The 11,998-nt window shown below is 43.1% G+C and overlaps 1 protein-coding gene across 2 annotated transcripts in view; it reads right to left on the bottom strand.

Annotated features, from left to right (window-relative positions):
- The window catches only part of STX8 (syntaxin 8), a 294,548-nt gene that overhangs the window by 102,723 nt on the left and 179,827 nt on the right, over window positions 1-11,998 (bottom strand). The window contains exon 8 of one of the 2 annotated variants that reach the window (XM_023513962.1): window positions 6,984-7,293. The exons of the other annotated variant lie outside the window; for it this stretch is intronic. Within the exon in view, the coding sequence (XP_023369730.1) occupies window positions 7,112-7,293 (182 nt within the window). The 3' untranslated portion in view covers window positions 6,984-7,111. Of the gene's footprint in view, window positions 1-6,983; window positions 7,294-11,998 lie in introns of those variants that run through there. 2 annotated transcript variants of the gene reach the window in all.

Below are 11,998 nucleotides of genomic sequence, written 5' to 3'. Positions count from 1 at the left end.
CGGCACTCTACCCAGGGGGACAGCTTGAGGCTCTGTCTCAAAAAAAAAAAAAAAAAAAAATTCCCTCACTCCTGTTTTCCCATTGTGACATTCCTACTATTTGAATCTTAGATTGACCCTCTAATTTTGATATCCTCCCTCATATTTGTTTCTACTTTCTGGACCATTTCGTCAACTTTTGAAATTGTAGGGAGTGGCCAATGGCCCTTCCTGTTCATTGCTTTTTTCCCACAGACCAGTCTCACAGTTCTTTCTTTCACAAAGAGAAAGAAAGAAAATAACTAAGGAATATAAGCTGACTTAATTATAAGACCTTGAGTCTCATTGTTGTACATGTGTTCACACCTAAAATTATTTAGTATGTAGGTAGCAGGTCCATATGCCAAGCAATGGAAATAGCATCATACCTTCACAAGCTAGACATGACAATACTGTTTCTTTTGTTGGACAGTCTCTGTGTTTTAGGGTTTCCTGAAACTCATAGTGCCTAGTATGACTTTAAGAATACCTCTACACTTGAGCCCAAGAGTTTCAGGTTGCTGTGATGCCACTGCACTCTACCAAAGGCAGTGAAGTAAGACTACCCTCCCCACAAAAAAACCAATGTTTCTGTAAGTGGTTTAGTCTCACCAATTTGGGAAGCCAAGATGAGAGGAGGATATATTGAAGCCAGGAGAACAGCCTGAGGAATATAGCAAGACACTGTTTCTATAAAAAATAGAAAAATTAGCTTGGGTTGGTGGTGGGTACCTGTACTGTAGGTGTAGGTGGGTATGGTAGTCCCAGCTACTCGGAAGGTGAGGTTGCTGTGAGCTATGATGATGCCACTGTACTCCAGCCCAGGTGACAGAGCAAGACCTATCTCAAAAGAGAAGGGCTCTAATCGAATGGTCCTTTAGAATAGATATATACCATTTCCAGTTCAACAGGTCCCTGAGTAACCTAATAATTCTTAAAGAAATATCAAAGAATGGGAAAATATCTAAGATGATTTTCAATAACACACATGCAATGCATCTCAGTGGCCCCTATGCAAGAAGCCCACATGCCAGGAATTACCTGTTGACTCCCAGCTCCCTACCTGCCCTTGGCTGTTCTGCTCAGTCACGCTGGGGCATGGAGTCTGCAAACTACTTTTCTCAGGCTCCCATGCCAGCTGGCTTCCTGTTACTTCTGCCAGTGGAAGGCATTGGCAGGAGTTCAAAAAGCAAGAAGAGGGGTGGAGCTATTTTTCTTCTCTTCTTTCTCTGCTTCCAGAGTGTCTCTGCAAGTGTCTACATACCCTCAGTGATCCCAGCTGCAGCAGCAGCAGGAACAGCCTCTCCTTGGCAGCCACAGACCCAGCAAGGCAGCTCTACTTCTTCTGCACCAGGAACCCTGTCCTAGGGGCCCTGTTAGAAGCCCCATCCTAGAAGCCCAGCTGCAGGCAGGTCTAGCGCTGGCTGAGCAGCGATCCTAGGAGGGTGGCAGCGCATATGCTCCTGGGCACCACAATGCCATGTCCGCACTTCTGTTTTCCCAGGTGTAAGGGTGTCAGTTGCTTTACACATTGATTAGTTTCTTGATTGCTTTACCTTCACCTTTTCATTCTCTTAGCCCTTTTAATAGTACTAGAACATGTTTTTTTGCCTCAAATCTCCTCTGGGTGAAAAACTTAGTATGGTTACTCTTCCTCCTGATTAGTTCCTATCCAATAGAGCCTCTCCAAGGGATTATAAAAAGGGAAGAATAAAAGCCTCTCAAAGTTCTCATTATCAGAAAGAGCAAAGGGCACAATCCCTCAATCCCTCATGTATAGTTGTGATTACAAAAGTACAAGCTGACATTAATTGTTTTATTGATAAAGTCACCCATCTCTAGAAGATGGCAAAGTTACTGTAATGCGAATTCCTTAGTGAAAGAGGATATTGACCAGTTTCAAGAATAAACAACTAAATGCACAAAAACCCTCTCTGCATAAAGTCTAACCAATGCAAAAGGAAGGAAAATGGTCTGCATACTGCTAAGATGACCAAAAGCAAAAATGAAAACACCTTTTAAGGCTTGGTGCCTGTGGTTCAAGTGGCTAAGGCACCAGCCACATACACCTGAGCTGGCGGGTTTGAATCCAGCCTGGGCCCGCCAAACAACAATGACAGCTACAACCATAAAATAACTGGGCATTGTGGTGGGTGCCTATAGTCCCAGCTACTTGGGAAGCCGAGGCAGGAGACTTGCTTGAGCCCAGGAATTGGAGGTTGCTATGAGCTGTTATGCCACGGCACTCTGCCCACAGTGACAGCTTGAGGCTCTGTCTCCAAAAAAAAAAAAAAAAAAAAAACCATCTTTTAACAGTTTTTAAAATGCACTTCTTGGGACTCCTCCTGTGCCCTGCTGTATTCCGTAACACACTTCCCAATGGCTGTGTGACACATTGAAAAGAGAAGGCGGTAGTGAGGCTGACCAAAATAAACTGGGGGACGGCAGCAAGTTACAGGTGCTGACGGGTGGGGTGCAGCTTGGGGCTCAGGCATGTGGCCCTTAAAAGGTTTATTCTTGACTGAGCTGATGAATAGGGGAGAAGGGGGAAGAGAAGACGACTGGAGCTGGGAAAGAACAGGAAAGGAGAAAGTAAAAACAAGAAGACATGAAAGAAACGAGAAAGAGGAGGAACTCGGGGAAGAGTGCAGCACCCCAAGGTGGGAGGAGAGGTGGATTAAAAAAGGGTACATCATGGGTCTGTCATGGAACAGTCTGAGAACCCCAAACTAAACTCCTGGGGGCCGCCAGTGCTATGAGGCTATCTACTCAGAGGAAGCTGGCAGGATGATTTCCAGAATCCTCTTGCTGGAACGATGGCTCTTAAGCCAAATTTTGAACTGTTAAAAGTGGTATTGCTGTCTGTGGAAGTTACTACCCTTAAAATAAACACATCCACTCTGGGAAGAAGTACAGCCTCAAATCCCCAAAGAGAAATTCCTCAAAGGTCTCCTATGACCTCTGTCACCGACAACTTGACCGGTTTGCTAAGTATTCACCACTGCCAAAGACTCTCGATTGGGCTCAGCTGAAATGAACATTGTGGATAAATACAATTTGTATGTCATTTTAGAAAAATCAGTAAAACTATTGCGCTTATTTTGAGTGTTACCATTGGTATCACTAGTAGCAATCCCTCCCCACCTGTTTTTTGGCAAAGAGCTAATATATGGCTTTACATAGCTAAATCTTCTAATTTGCTGAAGACAAGTTGTGTTCAGTTTGGCTGGTGTTAGAGGTGGCATCAAAAGCTCCTTCCACTTGGTTGATTTTCCCTCCTCCCATTAGGTATAAAATTGTATCACAATCATAGTCTCCACTTTGCAAAGTGGTTGGAAATATGTCCACTTACAGCTTAAAAGGGCCTTTTCTGACAAATTTGCCTAAGTTTCAGAATTTAGTCATGTCACTGGCATAAAGGCACTTTCATGAAGGGACAGAGGAATATTTAAATTTAAGCACATTATAACCATTCAACTGATTTGACCACTAAACTGGGAAGCATTTGGCGTGGCTTACAAAATAATTAAGGTAACCACAGGAGGCAGTTCCAAAACACTTTTTTTTTTAAATAAGAGGAGCAGAATCTCAATGGTAAGTAACTAATTCTCTTTGACAAATGAAAGGGACCTGAGAACAAATGATGGTTTACCGCAGACTTCGCCTGGGTTGTAGGTGTAGTGTTTAATTTTTGGTCACTTCCTTTGTGATGTAAGTTTTAATTAGAAAGGTTAATGAAATTTCAGGGAGGGACCAGTGTTCCTGTTTGGCAGGCCTGTGTTCCAGATTGATGAGGGAGATTCAGAGAACAGCTTTTCCCTGTGCTTGGGTAGAGGCAGACTGGAAAGCAAGAGTGTGGGGCAAGTTGGAGAGACCCTGAGCCAGCTGCTGCTTTTAATTCATCACGACAAAGTGCTAAATTGGGGGGTATTGTTTTCTGAGCCCTAACATATGGAACAAATGGCAAGATCCAGTAGAACCCTACTACCTCCCTACAATGACCACCTCCTTGAGTTGACCTAATTTTCATAGACCAGACATGCACCACATGTGTGTATCCGTATAGCAGGCCTAGTTCCCTAAGTTGCCCACCTCCATATTTTGACTAGTTTGTTACAGTCCCTTGCGTGGTCAACTTACGGAGGTTCCACTGTCTTTTGAAGATGCCAGGGAATTTTTAAAATTATATCATACTAACTGCCATAATTCCATAGAAAAGAGAATACCACGTATTAATTCAGGTTTTAATTAAAAGGATTTTTTATTGTGGTAAAATACACAAAAATCTTAACCATTTTTAAGTGTACAGCTTAACGGTACTGGGTACATTCACACTGTGGTGCTAACATCACTACCATATTCATTCATTTTTTAAAAAGACCACTTTTGGCTTTCCTTCTAGGTAAGAAGTTATGCCAGAGAAAATGTCAACAAAATGAAGTAAAATCTTAGATTCCATATCTTCAAGAAATAACATATTATTTGTTATTAAAAAAAACAGGACTTTGCAGAAATCCAAAAGGAACTGCCACTTTAAGGGCCAAAAGAGCGATGTGGGCTGTGTGGAACACAAATCAGTGTCTAAGAAGATTTGGAGGCTCTTCAGTAGACCTGTGCTTTCCCAAGGACGCCTGAAGCACATGCCCGACTGGGTCCTGTCTGAGCACCCGGAGCTCCGCAGTCAGCTCCAGGGAAGCAGAAAGTGAGATCTGCTGAGAGACCCGCTGCGTCCGTGATGGGAGGTGGCGTGGGTCTCAGACAGCTGACACACAAGTCCAATACAAAGATCAATTTGCTGCTAATCTGGAGAAATTGACCTTAGTGTTCAGACTCATGGGCAGAGAAAGCCAACAGTGATTTAAAAATGAATCCCAAATCAATTATTCTAAGGAGTTTAGCAGTGGTTCAATGACTGAAAATTGTCATTATTGCCTGACTTCAAAACAGAAAGGAAAGCTGAGCCACAAAATAAATACCAAGGCATTGGTAAGGTTCTGTTGGAGCCAATTAGTGGATCCCCAGAGCTGATAAAAATCTTTATGAATGCAGCAACATCTGGAGTCAAGTTATTTGAAAGCTAATACCATGGCTTATGACACTGTATTGCCAAGGGGCCTGGTAAAGGAGAATCATCTATTTATTTTCTAAATACCACACGTTCCCTTAAACTACCCAACCCCTCCCTCTTCATTCAAACGTGTGCCATTTCAAGTGGGCCTCTACTTCGTATGACCAAAACCAAGCCACAAAGGCTCATTCTCTGCACTGGAGGTGTTGCTTTGCAATGTAGCTGCCTTTCCCATGGACATGCTATGAAGTATGCTCCAGGGTGAACAGGCAGGAGTAGGGATTGACTCCTGAGTCCAACAACAAATGTCATTAACAAAGATGCTTCGTACAGAATTACAAATTAATACAGCCAGATATTAATCATCATAATTTCTAAACATATGACAACTCCTTCTTTAATATTGTTTGCTTCTATTCAACATTACTTAACAATGGTTATTGTCTCTTCCTAAGCAACACTGGCTACCGCAGTTGATATTACAGTAAAACTGCATTTTATTCTCTAAGCAGACACCTGTATGTGGCTGGGGATGGGGACCTCTGAAACAGAACAGAAGCACTAGTAAGTCGGGAAGGTGATCTGATATTTCAGTTTCCATTTGGACAATACAAGAAGAAGATAATCCACTTGTGATTAACTGAGACTTTAACAATCCTGCAAACCACACACACATCCTTACATTTAAGCCATTTTATAGTAAAAATTTTTAAGGGAAGAGGCCTGAAAATCTGTACTCAAAACTTCCATTTTAGAGAATGCATTCAAGAAATGAAAAATTTTATTTTATTTTTATTTATTTACTTTTTTTTATTTATTTTTTTTCTTTTTGAGACAGAGCCTCAAGCTGTCCCCCTGGGTAGAGTGCCTTGGCATCACAGCTCACAGCAACCTCCAACTCCTGGGCTCAAGCGAGTCTCCTGCCTCCACCTCCCAAGTAGCTGGGACTACAGGCGCCCGCCACAACGCCTGGCTATTTTCTGGTTGCAGCCATCATTGCATGCCCTGCATCATTGGCAGGCCCGGGCTGGATCGAACCCGCCACCTTAGGTGTATGTGGCTGGCACCTTAGCCACTTGAGCCACAGGTGCCGAGCCTATTTATTTACTTTTTTTGAGATGCAGTCTCACTCTGATGCCCTGAGTAGGGTGCCATGGCATCATCACAGCTCACTACAACCTCAAATTTGTGGGCTCAAGTGATCCTCTTGCCTCAGCCTCCTGAGTAGCTGGGACTATAGGCACCTGCCATGACACCCAGTTAGTTTTCCTATTTTTATAGTAGAAATAAGCTAATCTTGAACTCCTGAGCTCAGGAGATCCACCCACCTTGGCCTCCCAGAGTGCTAGGATTATAGGCGTGAGCCGCCGCACCCCACCTACTAGCTAATTTTAAACATGTAACTAAAAATAGCCTACAGCTATAATGCCAACTTGAAAGAAAAATATAAGGAATCTCTACCTGTCAACTACTTTTGAACACAGAAGCAAGTAGAGTCTCGATAACCTCATCCTTATTTTCCTACCCTAACAACTACTAAAACCCACCACACTTTCTCCTTATCGTACACTAACAAATTTCTCTCTTGTTTTGTTCCAATGAGAAAAAGCATATATGTTTGTAATTTTTTAAAAATGGTTTCAAACCATATGGCAATACCTAATGTTGATAGTAAAAGGCCCCATCCAGGTATGATTTCACTCTGTGTGTATCTAACATGGCTCTGGCCAGCTCACACTAAAGGAGAAGATTGACACACATCTAGTCTGGGCCCCTAGCTCTTTTAATTCTCTTCAAAGGGGTATAGGGCAGAAGGACTAAGTTGATGAAACCGCAAAGACCGTTAATTAGTCTAAGCCATTGATTTTACATGTGAAAAGACTTATAGTAAAATGATTTCCTTTCCCTCCTCACCTAAGGCTTACTCATCAACTTGGGTAATTTGAATTATTACTAGAATTGAATTCTTCATTTCATTTCAATGGACAAATATAAAAGAAAAATCAGTATATAAATGAGGACCACTTAAATGTAATGAGGAACTCCTGAACAGGTACGCTGGGTTAGCAAAACACTGTGTTGAGGTGCTCTTTCTCCCAAATGCTGGGAGACGATATCAGGGAAGCATCCTGAGTATGCTGAACACACTGTCCCAGGGCTTCTGACAGTACTTCCAAACCCAGTCAGTGTTTGCTGGTCCCACAGGGCTGGGAAAGCAGATGAATTAATTGGTGAGCGAACATTACCAGAAAACATGCACAAACACGTACATCAGTAATAGCATCAATCAAAGCCCAAAGAGTGTAATTATTACTCAATAAGAACAGAAACTGCTCTCAGAAATCATACTTTATCTTTCTAAACCACACCAAGCAAAAACAATAATCAAAAAACGATTCTGCTCTGTGATCATTTCTGACCCCTTGATGATAGCAAAACCCACAGCCTCCTAACTGATTACAAGGAGCGTGGAGGTCTCTGAGGCGGTCACGGTGATGGCTCTGAGGCTGTCAGCCCCTATCAATCACCTCTATTATAAATGACGCTTTTTCCAATTTTGCGCTCCTCTCAAAGGCTTCATTTTACCTGGATTAAGCTGAAGCAACGACATCTGAACTGTAGTGCTCCTATTTCGCTCCCCAAATAAATGCTGTCAGCACAGAAATAGGCTTTTCCTCAGTGGGAACTCAAAATCAAAGCAGACAACAGTGATGTGGTCACATATAAAAGATATTCTGACCACAAACACTTAACACGTGCATTATATAAACTTCATGAGCAACCATAGGGCATGCAATGGAGTATTCAAGGGTGCCAAGAGAAAAGAAGGTCGGTGAGTTGTACTTTTTAGCTCCTGAAATAAATATTCAGTAATTCCAATATAGTAATCAAAGTGCCACTGTGTACTCATGGATTACAGGAGATGGTCTCCTGAGAGTTTTTCACTATCTAATTTCACTACCTAGTATATATTATCTCTGTGATAGAGAAGTCATTTTTCTAAAATATTCTAGATACGTCTGGAGGGGGCAGTTTTAAATTGATTTTAAAAGGCATATTTTAAAAATAAAAACACCTTAAGGAGAGGGCCCCAGGTTATTTATCTTTATAATACTGATAGCTGGGGTAACCTTTGCTGCATTAATATAGCACTGTGGGAGTTACAGTTTGTGTAAATTGGATCAAAGTTACAAATATACACATTTTTCTTTTTTTTTTATTTTTGAAAACAGAGTCTTACTTTGTTACCCTTGGAAGAGTGCTGTGGATTCATAGCTTTCAGCAACCTCACACTCGGGCTTAAGTGAATCTCTTTTCTCAGTCTCCCTAGTAGCTGGAACTACAGGTGCCCAACACAATGCCTGGCTATTTTTAGAGACAGGGTCTTGCTCTAGTTCAGGCAATCCACCAGCCTCGGCCTCCCGGAGTGCTAGGATTACAGGCATGAGCCACCTCGCCTGGCACGATCATACACACTTTTCTTATCAACAAAGTAGACTTCATTGCTGTTTTCAATGGCCAGATAAATGTTGACCAAGAACCAGAAATAGAATGGGAGCAGAATGTAATGTAGAGGGAAGAGAGGGAGCTCAGAGTTACAAGCAACAGGCCCAGGGGCCACCTCTAGATAGATACAAAAGAAGGGCCCCAGCACAGTCACATTTTATTTAGCCCATGAGGTATTTTGTAAAATGTATATATTTTTGTCAACACTAAAACATTGGGAGAGTTCACTTAAAGATCTAGCTTTCAGGCTTTGCTTAAAAAAAATTAAACAGACGATCTGGCAATTCTCGTTTTACACTTTGGCTTGGTAGAAATCTGCTGTTTACACTCTAGTTTGCCACTGGAGACAATCGCAGGAGGCTGCTCTGTTCACCAGGGCTTCCTGTCTGGCCCCTGATGGCACTTGCAGGACTGAAGGAAGTTTGGAACCTGAAGAAACAGGAGGCCCTAGAAGAGAAAGCTTAATTGGGGATAAAGATCAGGAGCCCACAGAGGACATGCACAGATGAAGAAGGGGTTACAGGTAGTCGGGAGAAAACCAGCTGGCCGGGGACACAGACACAGACTTTGAGATTCAGATGAAGGCTGGGTCTGAGAGGGAGAGCTCTTAGTTGCTCACAAAGCCATTCGAGAAAAGGGATGAAGTGGCTTGAAGGAAAAGTATCAAGAAGAAAAGAAGAGAGGAGTGAGCCCTCAGTATGGTACTCAATAGAGAGAGGAAGAGGAAAAAAATCAAAGAGGGGACAGAAACTAACTTGGCACTGCAGGCTCCCCACGACCTGTCCCAGCCTACCTGCCTCCCTTCATTTTCCATGCCTCTTAGGCAGGCACTCTTTATCCCAGTCCTGTTTCTTGCTTGAGAAACCCTGTGCTGTCAGGGACGCCTTCAACTCCGCATTTCCCACTGCCTGAAATGCTACTTTCTCCTGCCTACTTGTGTCCCACCTCTCTGAGCTAACGAGCTGCCCCAAACAGCTGCTCCCAGTGTCCCGTGCCCCTCTGCTAACATCTTTATCACACTGCCCCTCCGTCTGCTGCCTTCCTACCACTCCATGAGGCCAGGGACCACGACTTCTTTGGCGATTTATCCTCAGTGCCTGACATACAGAAGTGTTCAAGAAATGGTAACAGAACAAAGGAGGGAGGATTGAGGAACTGGAGTGATAGGATAAATCTTGGGGTAATGCTGGACCACAGAAATCAAGGAAGAAGAGCAATTTCTGCTGGAGAGAACCATCTCAGGTAACACAAGGAGGAAGACGCTGACAAGAGGCACTGGGCTTTACAAGAATCTGTCACTAAGAAGGCTGGGGTGGGGATGGTTTCTGACCCATTGTTGGAAAATTACTTGGCAATATATATCAAAAGGCTTAACGCTGCTCACATCTTGGGTCTGAATAAACCTACTCAGGAAATACGTCTGTAATGGACAATGTGGGGTTTTTGTTTGTTTTGCATCTTTCCCCTGGACGTCCAGATCCAAGCCTCATTTCCACTTTGAAGGAGCTCCCATCAGGTGACCCTCTGAGAAGATGCAGCACGTCACTTTCACTCAGGGTCCCAAGGTCACCAAATTCTTCCTCTGCCTACCCTGAGCAGCCAAGCCCTGCCAGGGCAGCACTCCCTGCACTGGACAAGAGAGGCAGAGATGCCACCCAGCTTCTATGGCCTCACCCTCCAGACCAGTCTCTTCTTGTCCAGGAGACGGCTGCTCTATCCCCTGGTCTGACAGCAGTCACTTCTCTGGACCTCACATAACCTACTAGTCAAGAACTCAAGGTTATAAGGCAGCCATAGCTAGACTCTGATTCTGGTACCTAGAAGTATCAGGATCGAAATCCTACCTGAAAGAAAAAAAATCCTAAATCTTAAAAAAAAAAAAAAACTCTACGCATGTAACAAAGCATTATTCATATGGCAAAATGTAGGAATAAAGTAAGGCCCCAAACAGAGGTACATAAGAAAATAATGGCATATCCACTTGGTAGAACAGTATGAATCACAAAGTAAAATATGCTTACAATAAGGCATTTAAAAAAATAAGGGTTTAAGCATACAGAATTATCATAATCTTAAAAAAAACTATTTGCAAAAAAAAAAAATGACTTTATGTACCAAAATAAAAAGCACATAAATACTTTTCTTTGATTTCCCTTAATTTTTAAATTATAGAAGTAATGTAGGCTTCCCATAAAATATTCTAAAGACACAGAAAGAAAACACTGCTAATTCTGTCACCCAGCTCCATGCCTTGTCCACACCCACCAGTCCCAAGTCACCCGTGGGGACCACATCTCCTCCTCTGCACCGCTCTTCAGGCTCCAACAAACATGCTCATACAGGCTTCTCTCTCTCCTTCTCTTCCTAAAGATAGCAAACACATTCTGCTTATTTTGCTTTGGTTTTTTACTTTACCAGACTCAGAAGCAGTTTCTCCATTTATTCTTCCCATTTCTGCTCCAGTGTCTTGCCTCTGGGAACCCTCTAAGGCACAGGCTGCCTGAGCTGCGCCTGACCCCTGCATTCCGATTATAGCAGGTCTCCTCTCCTACACTCTAACCCTACCTACCGTCAGCTCCAGTTCCTAGCCCAGCGCCTGGCTCACGTGAAGCCCATGAACTGTGCCAGCAAGGAGGAAGAAAATGAACGGCTGGAAAAGCTGGAGGACAAGATAGCCTTGAAGGCTGACAGCACTGGGGGAGGACAGGGCATTTCTGTATCGAGACTGAGTTAAGGACGGCAAAGGAGATAGAGACAGATAGGTAAAGAAAAAGGGGGTGGAGGACCTTAACTAGCTTACCTCAACAAATGATTTACAGGGGAAAGAAAAGCTAACAATAGCCAAGAAGAAACCTTCTTGATAAGTAAGATAAACAAAAGAAACTGCATAGTTATTTCTTTGTTCCGGATTAAATGCTTAGGATTTTTTATTTTTTACTTTTTTTAGTTTTTGGCCAGGGCTTGAACCTGCCACCTCCAGTATATGGGGCCAGCATCCTACTCCTCTGAGCCCTGCTTAGAATTTTTTAAATAATTCTGACAGACAAAAGTAGCTCTGGGCAGTGCCCATAGCTCAGTGGGTAGGGCACTAGCCACATACACCTAGGCTGGCAGATTCGAACCCAGCCTGGGTGCCAAACATCAACGACAACCTCAAAAAAAAAAAAAAACCTGGCATTGCGATGGGCAACTGTAGTCCTAGCTACTTGGGAGGCTGAGGCAAGAGAATCACTTAAGCTCAAGATTTTGAGGTTGCTGTGAGCTATGATGTCACATCACTCTACTGAAGGTGACATAATAAGACTCTGTCTCAAAAAAAAAAAAAGGCTCGGTGCCTGTGGCTCAAGCGGCTAAGGCGCCAGCCACATACACCTAAGGTGGCAGGTTCGAATCCCTAGCCCGGGC

Source organism: Otolemur garnettii, unplaced genomic scaffold (genome assembly GCF_000181295.1).
Source record: "Otolemur garnettii isolate 467f Iridium unplaced genomic scaffold, OtoGar3 scaffold00046, whole genome shotgun sequence".
NCBI classification, from domain to species: domain Eukaryota; kingdom Metazoa; phylum Chordata; class Mammalia; order Primates; family Galagidae; genus Otolemur; species Otolemur garnettii.
This window is presented reverse-complemented; position numbering and strand designations above follow the sequence as displayed.